We start from the raw sequence: 20,183 nt of genomic DNA, 5'->3' as shown, positions 1-20,183 counted from the left end.
TCCAAATTTGAGGCCTCAAAATACACGACCAAATCATCGGCAAACGCTATGAAGCTACAATCGTTTAGTACGCTTGCGACTTTGTTAAAAAATAAAATAAACAGGGCGGGACCGTTGACCGTTCCCTGACCTATACCCCGGTTGTCGAAGAATGTGGTCGACACGTAATCACCTAATTTAAGAACAAATTGTCTTTCAGATAAGAAACTAAAAATAAGTAAAACTAATCTAGAATTAAGCTTAAAAATGTTAACAAGATCTTCTATTAATAAACAGTGTAGTATATTATTAAATGCTTGTTTTATGTCAATGAAACAAGCTATAACCAAAGTATTACGTTTGTCAAGAGAATTATACAAGTCGTTTGTAAAAACTGCATGCGCTGTTGTACATGAACGACCAGCCCTAAATCCGTGCTGGTTATCAATCAACAAACCTTTTCTTTCAACGTCCAACATTAATCGTGTGTTAATTACATACTCAAATAGTTTACTCAGATTCGGGAGCATAGAAATAGGTCGATAGTTTCCGGGATCAGTAACTGAACCTTTTCCCTTGTAGAGTGGTACAACAACAGCTTTCTTAAAATTAACAGGCAATGAACAAGATTCAAAAAAACAGGAAAATAATATTGATAAAGGTATTAAAATATGTGGTAGCAAATTTTTCAATGCTACAGCAGGTATGAAATCGGTGGGAGAAGACTTCCATTTCATTCTAGAAGAAGAATTTGCCACCTCAAATTCAGTTACATTACAGTTATCACTGACCCCCTCGTCCATTGCTTGCTCTTTCACGGATTGCATCAAGCTTTCTCTTACTTCTGGAGGAGTTAAGTCTGGAACTACAAAACAATTGGCCAAAGCCTGGGATTTTTTTAGATTATCCGATTCAAGGTTGTCATTTACTTTTAAAAACGGGATATCAGCACTTCGTTTAATATCCCTACCAGATAACTTGTAGTAAGTTTTCCAGATTGAAGCTGAATCGTCAATTTTGGAAAAATTTTGAAAATAAAAATCTTTTTTGCTTTAGAAACCCTGCAACCTACAAAATTTCTAAACTTTCTATACTTTAGCAATAATTCAGCAGATGGATTTGACTCGTAATCTTTTTTCAACGAATTTCTTTCATTAATTAACGAGAGTATTTCATTTGACATCCAGTTTGGCGAATTTCCTTTGATTTGCTTCTTTTTTTCTGGACAAAATTGATCCAACGCAAAAGTTACAACGTTTTCAAAAGACTCTAAATTTTCGTCACTAGATTTGCCTGGGTTTACTCCATCCCAATTAACTTTACTAATATACGAACCAACAGCCTCCCAACTGACATCTTTAAAAGAGCGATAAGTAATTAACTTCGAGGGTACCTTATCTTTTTATAACTGCTAACACAAAATGTAAAACGATGGTCAGCAGAAGTCAGAGAGAAAACACCAGATTGTTTGATTCTGCTTGGAAAGGATGTAAAAATATGGTCAATCAATGTTGACGTCGTTAACGTTACTCGTGTTGACTCGGTAATGGGTTGTTTGTAGCCGAATGAAGAAGTAAGGCTACTCAAGGAAGAGGTAATTTTGTCACTAATATTGAGATCAATATTGAAGTCCCCAAGAATAATGGATTCAACATTATCACGTTCAATTTGAAAAAGAAGAGATTCGAATGAACGAATAAATTGTGGTTTTAGTGAATCAACTGGAGGACGGTAAATTAATACCACAATAATAGGTTTGTGGAAAGGAGGAAAGAGTTGAACACAATTAACCTCGACTTCATTAGGAAATGTTACATCGTAATTTAAGGGTAGAAATCTAAATCCGTCTTTAATATAAATTAAGGATCCACCCCCATCCCTACCCTGCCTGTCAAATCTTAATAGTGAGTACCCTGGCACATTTATGAAGGAGGAGGGAGTTGAATCGTCAAGTTTGCTTTCATTAATACATAAAATTGTGAAACCTGCTGTTTCCAAAAAGTGACGAATTTCATCCCTCTTTCCCCACAAACGGTTGCAGTTTAGCTGCCCAAATTTCAAACCATCAACAAAGTTAGGAATTGGAACATTGATTATTTGATTGGTATCATAATTATAATTTGTATAACTAACAACGTCGTCGCCTTCACCCGGTAAGGGCTCTTCATAAAATGGAAGTGTTTGCAGAATTGTTGTGGAAATCGATTGGGGGTTATCGACACAAATGGGGCAAGTCCAGTTTGCTTTAAAAGTGATCCAATTCTTCGGAGGAACCTTTATCTGAAGACAGGTTCGGTGTGAAACTTTACAACAACTTTGACACGTAATTTTGTTCTGTCGAGGCTTGAATGACTCATGACAAGTTGAGCAGTTAAGTCGCATCTCGATAAACAAAACAGAACAATTATTAATAATAATCATATAATTAAATAAAATAATATAATAGGTAATAATGTGTAAGACAAGTTTCGATCAAATATATCTCGGCGACGTAATTCCTTGAAGTTGGAGGAGGTCGCAAGAAAAATTTTTAACTCGGTATCAGCTCACGTTGCTGGGTGGGAGTGGCTCTGTCTATATGTGTATATATGTGGCCAGGTGAGGAGGAATAGAACCTCACCAGTTCCAGGCAAATAATCACAGACTGCCCACACCCAGAGGTTCCTTTTCCAAATTAGGTCCTGGCGACTTAGAGGGGGTTGGGCGGTGTGCGTACCAGGCCAGGCATTGGCGTGCCATTACGGCAATTAGGGAACGATGGAGGGGAGGAGAATGCAGCAGTTGGTAATCAAATTCGCAGTGAAAGAAAAAGTACTATTTTTCACAATTTGTCAACATTGACAAGCTTCCAATTAATCAAATTTTATTAGTGGGGAGTTTTTAGTCACTTTTATATCTTTTTGTCAGTGGGTGTGGCCACTTTTGAACAATTTTAAATATTATTCTTTATTTTTATTTTTTGGGAGCGAGAGAAGGTGCGTGTCTCTCAGTTGAGCTCCCCGATATACTTCAAGCTTGTGGAGTTCATGGGTTACATAATTGAGCATTTTCAATATATGTAAATGGATTTAGACTCACGTGAGCCTCCCCCAGACCTCGTAGTGCAGGTGGAATGGGAATTTTTGGATGTGAAGAGGTTCGAGGGGAGGTATCTCCCACTTGCTCAGCCCCTCCCTCATCCTCCCACGCAATTCCTCAGCACCGGAAACCACTAGTTTTTTCACTTCCTCAACAGCTAGGGTGCGATGCAAAAGTAAAGAAACATTTGAAAAATGCCTGTAAAATCCGGAAAACTTAATTAATTCCAATCGAATTTTTAGGGGTTAAGAACAAGGTCCTTATCGTTCAATTTTTTGCTTCATATGGTCCATAGACCCCCATCCTTCCTATCTGGCGAATTATTTGCCTCGCGGTCCCCAGAGATGCTTTGCCACTCTTTCTCGCTACCACTTTTGAGGTGTGTGTCCAAATGTGATGGAATCTTACCAAGTTTTTGGGTGGTTTTGTTCGACGACTATATTGTCTCTTGCATAATGCCCAAAATCGTTCAATTGGTCTTGCCTGAGGGACGTAGGGAGCATATTCCTTTTTTGCAACAAAATCGATTTTTTTCGACCGCAGGTAGTCCAGAACAACTTTTGAAGAATGACATGTTTCTGTGTCCGGTCAGAAAAGTACATTACGATTCTTGATAAAGGGGATCAAGATCTTCTTTACACAATCGTTCAGATATCTCTCCGAGGTCATGGTGGCTGTGGTCACGAACGGCTTTGAGACGTCCCCCAATGAGTCCAATGCTTGCCCAATTATGTGCTTTGTGGGGAATTTTGACTTCGGCGTGTATTTAAAGGAATCATTAAACGTTTTCTTATTAGTACATGAGTAGTACTTCCTCCCAGGGAGTTCATCTGGATCAATCGAGCACTTGGTCTTATCATTCATGACCAGAATCACGGGCATGTTTTGCTCGACTCGTTTTTCAGCAATCTGCCGACATTTGGGCTTTGCTCTTTTTTGCTGACCTTGGTTGTACTTTGGTGCAGGTGTCGCCCTATAGGATTTGACCCCCAACTTCGTAGGTTTAATGTCATGTAAACTTAATTTTGCTATTTTCAATTTGTAGCCCAAATTACCATCTGATATCCCAAGGTTATTTTGACATTCCTGCTGAAGTCTACGTATCACTTTGGGGGTCGCTACACGAGCAAGACGATTTTTTTATTTTCTGAATTCAGCATTCCTCCTCCCCTCATACATATCTAAAACTGTGCAAATTGCTCCATTACGAATTTTTTCTCTTTCCAAGTGGCTATTAACCATTATCCGGACGCGCTCGCACACGTTTTCGTAGTAATGGCAAATTCTTTTTGCGAGGTGTTCTGAATTTTTTGTTTTCATTTTTGAGCTATTTGAGATATGGACTTCTGGTTTTCAGATTCGGGTAGTTAATCGCATGGACTACAAAACTATCGCGTTCCAACTCACAATGCGACGGTGTGAAGTGTAACCCTCCGATTTGGTTGAAATTTCGAAATTATGTTGCATGTCAATACAACCAACGTTTCTTCAGGCAGTTTGTGCGATAGTCAGAGTTTGACAAGATATTTGAGGTCAAAGTTGAAAAATGCGCAATTTTTAGCACGGGAAGAGAATGGAAGTTGAGTTTGCTTCCTCCGCCTGGCAAAAACTACCTGTTTTTCAACTTTGACCTCAAATATTTTGACTAATTCTGACTATCGCAAAAACTGCCTGAAGAAACGTTGGTTGTACTGACATGGACCACATAATTTCGAAATTTCAACCAAATCGGAGGGTTACACTTCACACCATCGCATTGTCAGTGACAATTTTTCTTTCATACAAATAAATATACCTTTTCAAATGTTTCTTTACTTTTGGACCGAACCCTATGCACATTTGGGCCTCGATCTGCGAATTCAGCTCAACCATCGGACTCATGGCGATATTATTCGCCATCGCTTGCCAATCTGACGCCATTTCGGGTGAATCTGGTATTTCGGAAATACATTTTCATACGTTAAAATTTTCTATTGAAAAATTATTGATGTAGCCAACATTTTTACAAGTATGAAATTATTTAAAAAATCCTAAGTTTTGTCATGTTTTGCAAAACTTTCAGAATTTTTGTTTGAAAACTATGTCACGCCACGCCTGTTAGAAAATAGATATACATATATTCAAAGGGCATTACTTACGCAGGTGTTTCATAAATTTTTGCTAAATTTGTAAGTGCAAAATAATTATCACAGCGGAAATATTTCCGGCAAATATTTGTTGTTAAAAATTAACTGTGCTCAAAATTTCCAATTTTGTAAGTCAAAAATGTAGAAAAACATTCTATTCTTAAAAACTTTGGTTTATTTTCGACTTATTTTCTACGAACTTTCTCAATACCTTAAAATTTCTTATTTTGTACGCCTACCAAAAAAATCTGCCTTCAAAACGCTCCATAAGTTCGGCAAGAGTAGGAAACTTCGTACGTCGGTACCTTTTTTCATTATGTAAATTACTTCCTTATTCTCAGTACAACTTTATGGTAGAACTAAACGATTGATTGGGAACGATTGGGAATTACTTTCGCGCAGAGTTGAGAAATGGGACTGAAAACAAATATCGTGCAAATCTTGGAAAAATATCAAGCTCAAAAGCAATGTCGTGGAACAATGGGACATGAATTTATTTTTATAGTGACATTACTTAATCTAATTTTAATACTTTTGTACGACGGATGTACGCTTCATTAAGTTCACGCGCAAATATTATGATGTGCTCCATTGATTGATTGATTGATTGATTGATTGAAGTTTTTATTAATGGTGTCGAACGAGCGTCAGCACACGTACTGATTTTCAGCCCTGGACACCAAGCGACAGTAATAGAATATAGTTTTACAACATAACTACTCTAAACTTAACTAAATCTATCAAATTAACAGAATATCCGAATGTATAAATAAGTACAGTTAACCTTTGTCTCGCATTCGAATAATATACTCTTTCAATGACTCGCAAAACGCTGAGTAAGTCATTTCATCGAATACCCAGTTTTTAGTTTTCAGTTTTTAGTTTTTCCATGCTCCATCAGAATAAATTTACTCACTTGTTTTTAGTTTTTCCATGCTCCATCAGAATAAATTTACTCACTTGTATTTACAAATACATACGTTTGTAACCCAATAAAAAATGTGCAATAAGTTCGAAATAAAAATTATTATAAACTTCATATTTAAAAACCTCCACGATCTAGATGTATAAGCGAATTTTATTTTAAAATATTCAGTAAATGGTTAAAAATACTTAAAAATCAAAAATGTCTTTACGATCTTGGGCAGTTAAATTAAATTTAAAGCACGAAAGTATTTATTAGCGTCGTGTATGCTATACAATTTATGTTAATCTTGTATTTCTTGAAATATCAGAATTTCAAGAATTGGTTTCGGTTCTAAAGCTTAAAAACTAATGTGTCAAATTTGTATCGTCCAATTAAGGAGAAAGTTTTTAAATGTCAAAATCACCATTAAACCCATGTGAAAATTTGCCTTTACATTACATTCAAACTCAATTTCTCCTTATCGATATATATTTTTTTAATACTTAATAGTCTTTGATGAGAATGCAGACGTTTTCCAGGAAAAATACTGCAGATGGGCAAAGAATTCGAAAAAAAATCCTTCCAATTTCATTTTGACAAATTCTCGATTTTATTTATTTGATTAGTAGGAAAGATTGAATTTATACAAAATATTAACACACATGGTTTTCATACAAAACCATAAGTTCAATTCATCCATTACAACCTCGTAACTCCCAAACCTTTAGACTAAACTGTTCGCTGAGTCTGAAATTATTTCCATGCAGCTCCAAACCTCTGCATAATTATTCGCAAATTCATATGTAATTCGGAGTGCATGTACCTCTCCATCTCCATACCTCCACCTGCTAATTCCGTACATATGTGCATGCATAACTGACTAAACCATCTTCCTACACACGTATCAGTGGCATTCTTCCATATTTCCACGCTAAATACATTCACCCCTTCAGTTTTACCTGGCTGGTTGGGATTTCACACACATCATCTTTTTCACCTCTGCAGCTTTTCTTTGTTTTTCTTACCGTGCAAAATTCCGTCTGGACTGGCATCATCATCATATCTTGGCAATGTCATCACGCTGATGCTGATTTTGCCAAGCTAAACATTTACAACGAGATTTCTTTACCAGATCCCTTTCCACATCAAGGCATAAACCAAACCGTTGTCGTTCTCCTAGGAAAAAAGAACAAGTGTGAGCATGCACCATGCTAAACTAAAAGGCACAGCAAACTGACAATAAGAGAATCACAACACAAAAGCCAACCAGCATAGATATTGGATATGCAAGTAGGAAGGGATCACAGATGAGAGAGAGAGGCCAGGATTTGCACACTAGATTACAAATCAAGCCTATAAATGTGCAACTAGTCCTTTCTTCCAATTTCCAAAATTTTAGCAACAAAAGACTTGAAAGTTCTTCAAAATTTGGATAAGAATCTAATTCCTTCCTTGCACTTAATTTGGATGAACTTGAGATTAATATATTTCTGAATTTTTTTAATAAACGGTGCTGAACTTGTGCTACAATTATTTTACTTCACTAAAATATGAAGTCTGTAAATCCTATGTGCAATAATTTAAATTTGTGATCGTATGTACCGTGTTTTGCTACATTAAATACTTGATATTAAATCGATGTGTTATTAAGTAAGTTATAATTGGTCATAAGAAGTTGCAACTAAATAAAAAAGGCGAGAAATTAAGTAATCGAGTATAAATAAATAAACACTCGTAAATCTCCTGGCATTTAAAAGGAGTCATATCTAATACAACTATAAACAAGTGAAGGAAATCATTTCGTGATAACGGTGGCATTTAAATGATTAACTATTTATGAACTTTATGCCATTTTGAGTGGAACAATTCTCCATACATTCGTACCACCAGGATGAGATGAATGAAATTCATTCAATGAATTACTAATTTGGTAAGTGAGAAATTTATAAATTATAAATTATAAATCTATAGATGAGTTTTTTTCCAAAGTGAAATTGAAATACTTTATGAAATACGTTTTCGGAATAAAAGAAAGTTGTACATTTCCATTTTTTCATTTTATTTTTGAGGAACATTAATTTGTTGTGGTCCATTTACATACATTCGTAAATATTAAATATGATGTTAAAAGTGATTAGTAATTGTGAAACGTGTGCAAATTATTTGAGTCAAGTTCACCTTTTACTTTTGGTATTAATGAATATTTATTTACTTTCATACGGTGTGAAATGGTTTAACCTAAATATTTACGTTATAATGAAATGCAAACAAATTAATAGTCGCTTTATTAATTTGCAAGTAGTTGAGAAGGCGTTGAATTATATTTTATGTACAGTTTTACTCGTAAGTTTTCCATAAATTTATTCGCAAATTTCAATTTTTCATGATGTAGGTTTACATTACTTTTTTAAAAATTTTTGCAAGAAAAAGCATCATAATTTTCATACCCCCCAAAACATAGGAATTTTGAAAAACTCGTTTAAAAAGACTTATTTAAAAAGTCCTAAATTAAAAGTACCTTTTAATACAAAAAGTTATTTAAAGTTGGCCAATTCTCGTCTACGGATTTGTCTCATGGGATTGATTAGTAAGCGATTACGGCTGTTTTTTATGTTTTCGAAGGTCCCTTCACTACCTTCTCTTCTGCTAAAGTCTGGCTTGCAGTACTTTCAGCTCAGCTGTACATTGTGGCGTCGCTACCATTTTAGTCGCTTTGATTACTGTTGACACGTCACCAAAGTACAATGTGTCTCTACATAAGTAAAACGAATGCCTAGGCAAAAGGGGCGAGAAAGGCCGTAATCGAATCAAACCACCTTTTAGGTGTGGTTGTTAACTCTTAACACGCCATGTGTGTAAAAGGTGCGATGATGGGAGGCCGCACAATCCACCATGACGGTAATTAGATTCTCCTTTATTATTAGCCCACAATTTCCACTCTGAAGACGGGAGAATGCGAAAATCTAATTTTACTCGACAAACTTTACTTACTCTCAAATCTATCAATTTATAATCGAATCTCACCTCGCATCCATACGTAACAGATTGAAATCCAGTAAAGTAAAAAGTTCGAGTAACCAAATTGCAAAAACTTACAGGAATGTTTTGCAGTTGAAAAGTTACCAAAAATTATGTTAGACGTATTTTTCGTAAGGAAGGACATCCATATTTAAAATATGTATGGTTATGTTAAAAATATATTTTTAGCTACCAGACTAAAATGTAGTCCTCGTTTTTGCTACAATTATTATTTACTATGTCGATTGTCTTTCTCAATTGGCGAATTAAAATAATGTTCCTTATTCCTTATCGAATTTAAATAAGTAGCTGGAAAGAAATCGGACACTCACACATTTAGAAAATTTCCTTGCTGAAACCCATATTTGTTGTTGCGTCGTGAATACCTTCACCTTGGCCTTCCTTCCATTAGGCAAACAGGATATGCAGAAAATCTCAGCCCTATATAAAACCAAGTAGGGACTCGATGTGTGGACGGATGACAATATAAAATCTACATGTTACACAAACCAAGACTTGAGCACATACATCAAACAAAACGATGTCAATAACTTTATTATACGTTCAGTCAACTCGAAAAAAAACAATAATTTTTGACGATTATTATTTACACGACGTTTTTGGTCATGAGATAGTTTTACGATTCGTCGTCATCCCTTATTTTTAGGCTCATCCAAGAAAAGAAATATCTAGGATCTACAATTTCACAAAGGATTTAGTTTCATCTCATATTTAATTATCTTGGTGACATAAATACCCTTTGCGGTCCGGCAAATAGCACTATTTTCTCATCGCATCGCAATTTTTCAGGTACTTTTTTTGTTCAGCTGCTGATTTAAATAAATTACTGTCCAGTTCACCAACTGAATAATAGCGTTCACATCATCATCAAGGACAGTTTATGATTCTCTGGCCAACATAAATCCTGGAATTGCAATAATTATTTATTTCAGTTACAAATTTTGGCTCGAGGATGATCATGGTGTGCATTATGTAGATATTTGGTGGCTGACTCTGACTCATCCCTTCAAATAGATTTCTTCTTGTGCAAGACGGACAGACAATTTTTTTGCAGACAAAAACGATTATCATCTGCACACATATGCGATGGAGGACCCAAAAGAAAGAAACGAACAAGTAGGCATTGATTTCTCGTCGGCCATGAACATTATTATTAACCATTTATTTGTGAGTGAGTGTGCATGTAATGAAGACCGAGATGAAGATTGTGTTACCAAATTGGTCATGTTTTTCCATATCTGCAATCTCTCTCTTCTGCAGCGTTGGTCGTCCCAACATGTTTGTTCGGCACGCAGAAGTAATTACAAATTAACTTCTGATACATACCTAATGAAGCTCGTCATGTCAAAAATAGGGACTTTTTTTAGGCTACAATTTTACGTGGACGATATGGATTTTTTTTAAGAATATCTGCTACTCACATACTTCCCTTAAAAATGGGATGTGAGCTTTGATAAATTTTGAGATATGAATTTAATTACTAAACAAAAATTTGATAACAAGAACCTGATAACAGCAACTTGATATGCAAAAATCTAACCTGCATTTGTGCCTATCTTGAGATCTTAATTAAACAAATTAGTACAATTTCAATTAGCAAAAATTTTGAGGATGATAGATTGAAAAACAAATTGTGAAGGTTGAACGCTTTTTATAAAATTAGAAACAAATAGTTATTTAATGGTTGCATAAGATACGGCATGTGCAGGACCAAATAAAATCAAAAACTCAAGTGGTGTTATCTGCATACAAAAATTAACAAAAATCCGTGCCTATTTACTTATTTTGTGTGGGTCAGTTGCACAAATTTGGCATGATCAAGACGAAGACGAGTCTTTTGATTATGAAAAAGAATTAGTCTAAAATTATCAATTTGATTTTTCACACGCTTTTGTTACGTTAAATCATCTTTATTTATATTTATATCGTAACTTCCAGTCCAGTTTATAAACCAAATAAAGTTTAACGTTTAATGAAAATCAATTAAAATGCAATTTACCCATGAATGTTAAATATTCGTATGCAGTAATCCAATGCTTTTCATGAATCTGTCGTCGTGTTAAGACGTCCGAAGCAAAAAATTTACTGGCTTCACTTTTCGAAACACTAATCAGATCGAGTCCACATGACTTTTAAATCGTCGAATTTAATAAATGACATACTAGCAAATTATGTATTGCGCCAATGTCGTACAAATTTTTTGTTGGTCGAGGTAGGAAATTCTAAATAGTTGCCATCTTACGTATGCACAATGTACGTACATGGATACTAAGAAATCGTTAAGGTGCAGTTATTGAGGAACGGGACCCCACCCACGCACCATTTTTATTATCATGATCAACCTCGAGAGTTGGATGACCACGACACACAAAGATTCGTCATCCCGTCATCCCGATCTGCAGCGAAATCAGTGCAGTTTCACTCATAAATTATGCTGCAAAACGTAATCCGCTTCCAGTTGACGTTCTTTTCGCCCGAAATTGAATCACAAGTCTGTTTGTCATTCTTCATTTACGCATTTTGAGGCAAACTGTTCAGTCCAAAGGCTTAAAAAAATTGCGTCCCATCCTTTTGTGCAAAGTTACCAACTTAAAACTCCACCGTGGCTAAAGTATATACAAAAATTCCAATTTCTAAAATTTCCGAAACATTTCCATCCGTTTCAAAATATTTAAACGTTTTTTAAAACATCTTTTTAATTCTTTCAGAGTAAACTAAACCACTCAAATATTTCCGACAATGTGGATTCGACATGAGTGACGAATAAGGTCGCCATTTCCGCCAGACCACACCCACTCGAAGGAGAGAAATATCACCGCCAAGTGGGTGGTGGGCTGGACAAGTAATAATCATGGAGACAATTACTACGCATCATCCCACGCCCACAGAAAACAATAATTACAACCAGGGTCCAGGCAAATTAATACCGAGATGGAAACCCTCCGTGAAGACGAAACATGTACCAAAGTGTTCTCTAGTGGATAATTTATTACCATCAAAATGGATCATGGTCACCGCGTCGGTAATGAGTGTCATCCTTGCTCTCACCCACTTTCAACCTGTGGAAGGGTACAGCATCCTGCCTAAAGGTTAGAATTATATTTATGCATACACATACGCTCCGTGGTGGCTTGCGCCATAGTTAAGCTATAACATTGGCGCAAGTGGAGTTGGGTATAATGAATAAAAAGGCTCGAGTGTTTTTAGTTAAGAAACAAGGTTACAAAGTTTAAAGTTTCTAAAGGAATATGAGCTGACAATTCAATTTTTATACAGATCGCTTTATTTTTCTTAGGTGAGGCATAGTAACCATAACCACATGAAAAAGTGCATGGTTACGGCGAAGCCTAAGAATGCAAACAGACCCCCCCTCCCAAAGTTCCACTCAAGTTTGTGACAAAACGGCTAATCGTATCAAAATGGTGTAAAAGACAATCGTGCAGACCTTGCTGGGTAGATGATGCCCGTCAGGTCTAGAGACATGGCAATCTTACTTTAACGCATTTAAAATCGATTTTAAACTTTCAAACGACTGGCAAATTCATTTCTTCCATGCAATGATAGTGCGAGACCCTGATTTTCATGTGCAGAAATCTATAACGCGTCATTTAAAGCAAACCCGAGCGAAATCGGATAAGAAATGAAAAACTTTTCTTGGTGGTATCTGCAACCAGTTACGTTACTTCTAGCAGTCCTCCATTACTTATCATGCATACCTAAATACGAGGTTTCCATTAGTAACCAACATAAGTGAAACAATTGAGACCTGTACTGGCGTATGGAAATATGTACATCTACATATATTATGTGTATATCTAATATTTATGCACACTCTTAACTGAAGTTAAGAATGTACACTCTTAAAACCCGGTGCTAATCGTAACCAAACGGTGTACATATGCCACTTAACCAAAAGGTGATATGTTTTTCACAGCCTGATGATAAATCTTCCAGGCATGGGGACAAATTGTCACTAGCTAGTGTTAATTTTAGGTGAGACACCTTATTACCGCACGGTGAAGTCACATACGCACACCGTTTGGTGACGATTAACACCGGGTTTTTAAGAGTGTAATAGAACATGTAATAGCTCCGTACTAAAGTTTTGCCATATCGGCAGCAAATTTTTACGGACCGGTATAATTTTAATACCACGCAGGAACTTTGATACTGAGAAAACAATACCTACCTGAATATACCAGATTTCTACAGTGTATTTACACTTACATATAGGGAATTTATCTGATATGTAACGCATCCGCACTCAAAGGTTATAATTAATTTGGTATGCAATGCAATGCATCTATACCATAGGGGATGGTGAAGTGAATTTGGGAGGGACTCTTATTTTTAGGCTTAAAAACAAAAAAATAAATGAATTCTTAAAAAAAAGCTTAGGTGAGGCTTGCTTAAAAGAGGAAAACAAGCTGTTATCATCGTGTACTAAAATAATATGCGAAGTCAATGCTCATCTCACGATTTATAATTTTTGGCAAATGTAACAGCAAATTATATGCGTTTGGGACAATTTGCCTCGCCGTGGGCCAGTTTGTGATACGAAGAATTAAAATATATTTTAAAATTTATTAGTGTCCAATGTCGATAAATAATTCATACGGAATGATGCGGGATTTAGTTAATTTCGTTATTAATAATCGCTTGCTGATCAAATTTACGAAGTGTGGGCTATTTATAATATAAAATATTATAGTTCAGAACACTTAATTTTTCAAATATATGTAGGCTGATTTTTGAAACATATTCATGCAAGTCATCAAAAATAACAGAATCAAATAATAACGAAGTTTAATTACTGCAATACGTATCATAGCTAAATATAGTTCAAATTTAGCTATGATCATTAAAAGATATATTTATATCAAACATTTAATCACGGCCCACGGCGAGGTATATTGTCCCAAACGCATATAATTTGCTGTTATATTTGCCAAAAATTATAAATCGTGAGATGAGCATTGACTTCGCATATTATTTTAGTACACGATGATAACAGCTTGTTTTCCTCTTTTAAGCAAGCCTCACCTAAGCTTTTTTTTAAGAATTCATTTATATAAATTTGAAAAAGCATATAAGTTACAAGTTCCGAGTGAATTGCATTGCCTCATTGTCTCGAAATCTATTCAGCTAAATTATATCAAACATTTTGATGTATTTAGCTCAGCGGCGTCTCGGCGATGCATATCAAGAATCCGTCTACTACGACCCCGATTCCCTATTGGAGTTGCATACGAGGAGAAAGCGTGAAATCCGGGATGCTGGAGAGGAATTCGAATTCGGAGAACCACTCCGATTTACATTACATGCAAAAAGCCGGTATTATAATTTCGTTTCATTTCTCAAAACAAAATTTCTCTCAACAAAATTCCCCTATTTGCGAATTTATGTATTTTGAAATTGTCACCTGAATTCAAATAATGTACTATTTTGTTATCTAAATTCACAGCGACTTCCACCTCGTACTAAAACCCGATGAGGAAGTGTTGCATCCCGGGATTGAAATTGAGTCAGCGACAGGACACAAATCCACGTATTCTCCGAAGGGAAACGTCTTTCATGGATATTTAGAAGGTTGCTTAATTTTTTTACTTAACTTAATTTGCATATGTACATATTTACCTCGAACTAATTTTTGCTTTCTCCCGCTTTTCTTAAGACGAACCTGGTTCTTCCCGGGTGGAAGGGCTTGTCACATCAGACGGTTACTTTGACGGTGTGATTACCACGGGAGATGGCGACCAGTTTCATATCGAACCGGCCGAGCGGTATGAAATAAAGCTTAAAATTTACCCAGTCGAACCATTCATGCTATTCAACCCTCCATTCCATTTAATTCCAGCTACATCGACTCCGCTACGCCTCCCACCAAACATTATTCATACTCTCCCGCCGGCGTGCTATACGATTCTGCCACAATTCCACTTCCCCCCGAAGACGAATCTCAACACCTCTTTCAGCACATTTCTCACCCTACGAACCTAAATTTTTCGTCCCCGCCCCGTTCCAAACGTGCCGTTACACTGGACCCACGACGAAAAACGTGCATGCTCTACCTCCAAGCGGACCATTTATTCCACGGTCACCTGGGCTCAGAAGAGGCCGCCATAAACATGATGACCCGCCACATTCAGCGTGTCAATGAAATCTACCGCGTCACGGATTTCGACGGGGACGGGACTCCGGACGGGATTTCCTTCATGATCAAGCGGATCAAGGTGCACAACTCGTCGAGCGGGGTCAACTACCCGTACCTCGGGGACTTCCAGGTCATCAAGTTCCTCGAAAAATTCAGCGAAGGGGACTATGAGTCATTCTGTCTGGCCTACATGTTCACGTTTCGCGACTTTGAAGGGGGCACGCTGGGATTGGCTTGGACGGGAGATTTGAAAAATGCGGGCGGCGTCTGCGAACGGAAGGGGCATTTCCGTGGGGGGCTAAAATCCTTGAACACGGGGATCATCACGTTGCTAAATTATGGCAAAGTCGTCCTTCCCGCGGTGTCATATGTCACCTTGGCGCACGAAATAGGACACAATTTCGGAAGTCCGCATGATCCCGAAAGCGAGCGGGAGTGTGTGCCGGGTGGGCGAGATGGCAATTATATTATGTACGTGACACATTTATTTATTAACTAATCTTGTGTTTAAATATTTAATACTATTTCTAACAACCGGGTATTTAAAATTTTCACTACCAGGTTTGCCCGAGCAACGGCGGGTGATCAGAGAAACAACCAACGCTTCTCACCATGCAGTTTGCGATCGATTAGACCAGTGTTGGCCGCCAAGGCGAGAAACATTCATGGCTGCTTTACCGAACCGAAGAAGGGAATTTGTGGCAATAGGGAAGTCGAGGTACAGATAACCACCTAAGATAACCCCATAAATTAGTAATAGCAACAATGACAACCATCCAATTTTGTTCCAGCCCGGCGAGGAATGCGATTGCGGTTGGGAAGAAGACTGTACGGAATCCTGCTGCTGGCCGAACCGCCTCGACCCTCCCCCCAACGAGACGCCCTGCACCCTGAAACCCTTCACCGCCTGTTCCCCATCCCAAGGCCCGTGCTGCACCTCGGCCTGCACCCTCACTGCGGGAAACGCTTGCCGATCCGACAACGGGTGCCGCCACACGGCCTCCTGCTCCGGCCGGTCCGCCGTCTGCCCCTCGTCCGTGCACAAACCCAACAAAACCGTGTGCGGGGACGGGGCTGCGGTGTGTTTCATGGGCGAATGCACCGGCTCCATCTGTCTCGCGTACGGGCTCAACTCGTGCCAGTGCTCCCCGCAACCCTGGGACTCGGCGGGAAAAGTGTGCGAGCTTTGTTGCAAACAGCCCGGAGATGGCGCCCCATGCTTGTCCTCCTTCGAGCTTAACGACGCTCCCTACGACGTCCCAGACCTTTATGCAAAACCAGGATCGCCCTGCAAAAATTACACCGGTTACTGCGACGCCTACCGAACTTGTCGCGAGGTCGATCCCTCCGGACCGCTGGCGACGTTGAGGAATTTACTACTCGCGGACGAAGGGCTGTCGGCCATTGCGGCGTGGATCGATACGCATTGGTACGCCGTCGTCAGTTTCGTCGCCTTGCTGATCGTCATGATGGTAAGAACTATTAATAGTTCTATGTAGTTTAGTAGTGGAGAGCGGGAATTTTGAAAATTTTGGAATTTCAGGTCCTCACCGCAAAGCTGTGTGGGAAGCAGGCCAAAAAGAAGCTGCGCAAGATCACGATCCTCCACTCGAACGTAGACGCCATTCAGATCGAGCGGTCGTACTGGGACGAAGGTGGCGAGGAACACGTCGTCCATCCCGCCGCGGTCAGGAAGAAGATCCCGCTGAGGAAGAAGATACGAGAGAAGAAGAACAAGGGCGGGAAGAGGAGAGGTTCCAATTTGAATGGAGGTGCCATACTGCAAAATGGGGCAGGTCCGTCCACATCCAGTGGACCTCCGGCAGGGGGCGGGAAGGAAAGTCATCGAGGTGGGGTGAGATATGGGACCCTGTGGAGAAAACGAAGGGCGGCTGAAAGGTGGGTTCGCATTCTGCATTAGCTAAATTCCTGCAATTTTATCGTTTCTTGTATTTTTTCAAGGTCCCGCCTCACCACCGGAAGTAGCAAGCACAAGACTGACAATAATGACCACTCTCCACCCTCACAACCCGTCCAGAGCTTTGATCTCGTCAAACTCAACACGCCTCCTCCCGTGGCCGCGCATCACAATTCCGCAGCGGGATCGTCAGCACCAGTGATTTATCCCAGTTTAGTTGTGGCTGAGGCCGCCACGCCGAGCACGAGCAGTGCCGGACCGCTGCCTCCCGCCACCACGAAAAATGAGCATCAGTACGAAGCCAAAACCGCCATTTTGCCCTCGGCGGGAGACGCCAGGAGAAAGAAAAGGTTTGCGACGTCGAAAGCGACGAATTTTGACTGCTAACCACATAAATAATACTAAAAAAACTGATATCCACTTGGTGCAGGGATACAAACATATGCAAAGAAACGCAATTCTAGTGATTTTTGAACGGTGATGGTGCCTTTTTAACTCTAAAAATAGTTATAAAATCCGGTTCAAAGTCAACGAATCCATGAAAGTTGTGTTCGTTATCCCGCCAAAATCTCGCTAATAAGTTGTTATACCCCGAACGTTTTAATTAAAATACGACTTGAAAGTGGATCCGTTGACCCTGAAGCAGACTTTTAAAAAGTAATTCTTCAATTTAATCTTTTTAGTTTAGTGTCTTTTTCATGACGTTCGCCTGTAATTTTTTAGCGGTGTTAGTTAGCAGGTCCTGAATTTTACAAATCGCGGTATTATTATTGCCGAGTCATTAATTATGATATTATTGCTGAGATTAAAACAATGCATTTATTACCACGTTGTTATTAAATTGTTGATGGTAACATTCTGATCTTGGTATTACTCACGCTCTAATTCTGTACACACACATTTGTAACCAGTAATTACTCACGTCAGTCTCACCTTAATTCACTATCACACACACCTTCATGTAATATTTGAATCTTATTCTCGCCTATTTAGATTCCTGAATAATTTCATAGTCACCACGGGTATTCATATACTTTCTCAAATCTTGCCCAACTTTCACTCACTTTCACCAATTCCCGCTTAACTAGCGCCACTATTAATTGCCACAAGGAACTTCCCATATGTATGATTTTTGTGTGTATAATTTGTGGCATTTTTTGAAAATTCTCATCCCCAGAAGTAGTCGACGTCCTGCCCCGTCGGGATCTCCCCGAGAGAAAGAAGGTAAAATTTCCGGCAGGACAAGCAAACCGTCCTCCTCCTCCCGCAATCCCGCCAAGATGCCCGGGGCAATAGGGAAAAGTAAAAAGTCCCCATCGGGAGCTCGTCCTGGTAAGAAATCTGTCACCACACCCGTCGCAGATAAGCCCAAGACAACCATGCAAATCGTCTACACGCCGCCCTTCTCGGTGAAAGTCGTCCACGTCCCGGTTCCAACGGACGCTGCTCCCACGCCGACGCCGACCACAAGTCAGCCATCGAAAATTACACCGCCTAAAAAGAAAACTCCCGCCATATTGGACACGCCCCTCCCGCCCGTCCCGGAAGGGGCCCTCCTCCCCACGCCGCTGGTGGTGGTGGAGGACACGAGCGGAGGTGGGCCCCCACCCCCCTACACCACGCTGCCCCCACTTCCACCCCAAGAGGCCGCCCCGCCGCGCCCACAGTCGTCGTCTTCGTCCTCGAAGCGGGTGAAATCGTCGGGGTCGTTCCTCTCCAAACCGCGGGGGGCGAGGGGGAGGATCAGGAAGGAGAAAGGCGAACTCAGGGTGCTAATCCCACCGCCAAATTTGAACGATGACGAAACAGAAACGCCAACGCCAGGGACTTAATAATCATTAATTAACCTATACAATGATACCCATCCATAACTAACAAAATGATAATCAATTCATGGCTAGCTTTGTAACTGTCTAAACTTTAGAAAGTAATCAAGTTTACGGAAATCTTGAATGCAACTTTAGTCAGGAAAATGTTTAAGGTTAAGTATCTCTTGAGTTTGCAAAGTATTCTTTTATGAAGTTTACTCATCCTCAGTTTACAAACGTGGCTTGAAGTCCGCCATTAAAAATTAATTTAGTAATTTATACAAACTTTATATGCACGTATTTAGTTTGGAATTTATTAATTTTTTAAATAACTAGTTTATGTAAATTGACGCGATTTTTTAGCCTAATTTATAACCATCCTGTTTTATGTGTTGCATCTCAGCCTGTTAAATATACATTTGATACAATTAAATAAAGGACATAAATAAGATTGCAAAAAGTACTCTATGAAGGATAAATATTAGAAAACGAAATTCTATAAATTCAAAGTCCTGGTCATGCTTTAATACTACAAAAGCAGAGTGAATTGCATATTGCAATAAGGCGTTTATGATGCACGTGGAGTTTCGTTGTAATTCATGATCGAGGAAGCAATTTCACCTAATTTGCGTAGTTTTACCGTTTTTTAGTGCTTGTGTCTGGATCTGAAAAATGGTGTGTAACTCGTGGTTTGAGACACTTATTGAATTAAATAGATTAAACAGTAATAATTAAACACATCGAACTACTGAACACAACCTGGGAATCGATCGAAGTACCAAAAACCACCTCATTTTGGGGTCAATTGGCTTCTCGGCCTGCTTAAATGATGTTAAACTTACAATAGAATTGTTAGAATAGTTAATAAATTTTTCTAATGCTGATGATGTTATAAAATATGAAGGATCCGAAAATATTGATGACATTGAACGAGACCACTCGTTCCACAGTGTATCAGCAACCTTCAAGGCCGAATTTGAAGACTTACAATCTACAATAAATAATCTGCAATATTTTAAGGTCTACAATCATCCTGTATGGGGGCAGGAAAGCTGGAAAGTATTCAGTGCTTGAAAGGGGGCGTGGTTAGGAGAGGGGTTTTAGTCGAATTTTTAAATAGTCTCAAATTCCCCAAGAAATTACACACACTTTGCACAGAGTTTCATGCTGGTTA

General features: G+C 38.7%; 1 protein-coding gene across 2 annotated transcripts; it reads left to right on the top strand.

Annotated features, from left to right (window-relative positions):
- The first annotated feature begins 7,170 nt into the window (after positions 1-7,170).
- LOC110858640 (disintegrin and metalloproteinase domain-containing protein 10) lies at positions 7,171-19,472 on the top strand. Of its 2 annotated transcripts, none has more exons than XM_022107471.2 (11): positions 7,171-8,020; positions 11,838-12,218; positions 14,307-14,463; positions 14,594-14,718; positions 14,804-14,912; positions 14,987-15,754; positions 15,845-16,001; positions 16,075-16,755; positions 16,827-17,182; positions 17,246-17,551; positions 18,379-19,472. In XM_022107471.2, the coding sequence occupies exons 2-11, from the start codon at positions 11,981-11,983 to the stop codon at positions 19,031-19,033; spliced, it is 3,552 nt and encodes a 1,183-aa protein (XP_021963163.1). In that variant the 5' UTR covers positions 7,171-8,020; positions 11,838-11,980; the 3' UTR covers positions 19,034-19,472. The 2 variants fall into 2 exon arrangements, with proteins under 2 accessions (XP_021963163.1, XP_035714522.1); XM_035858629.1 differs by lacking the exon at positions 7,171-8,020 and adding an exon at positions 11,617-11,740.
- Positions 19,473-20,183: the final 711 nt, after the last annotated feature.

This window comes from Folsomia candida, unplaced genomic scaffold (assembly GCF_002217175.1).
Source record: "Folsomia candida strain VU population unplaced genomic scaffold, ASM221717v1 Fcan01_Sc021, whole genome shotgun sequence".
Classification (NCBI taxonomy): Eukaryota; Metazoa; Arthropoda; class Collembola; order Entomobryomorpha; family Isotomidae; genus Folsomia; species Folsomia candida.
The sequence above is the reverse complement of the archived record's forward strand: the minus strand, read 5'-3'. Positions and strand labels throughout refer to the sequence as shown.

What these genes read in the sequence shown, in the direction of transcription:
- LOC110858640 (XM_022107471.2), top strand. Translation starts at nt 11,981, where the DNA reads ATGGAGACAATTACTACGCATCATCCCACGCCCACAGAAAACAATAAT. An exon ending in ACATTACATGCAAAAAGCCG is followed by an intron (nt 14,464 to 14,593) that starts GTATTATAATTT and finishes CTAAATTCACAG; the next exon opens with CGACTTCCACCTCGTACTAA. An exon ending in CGAGATGGCAATTATATTAT is followed by an intron (nt 15,755 to 15,844) that starts GTACGTGACACA and finishes TTTCACTACCAG; the next exon opens with GTTTGCCCGAGCAACGGCGG.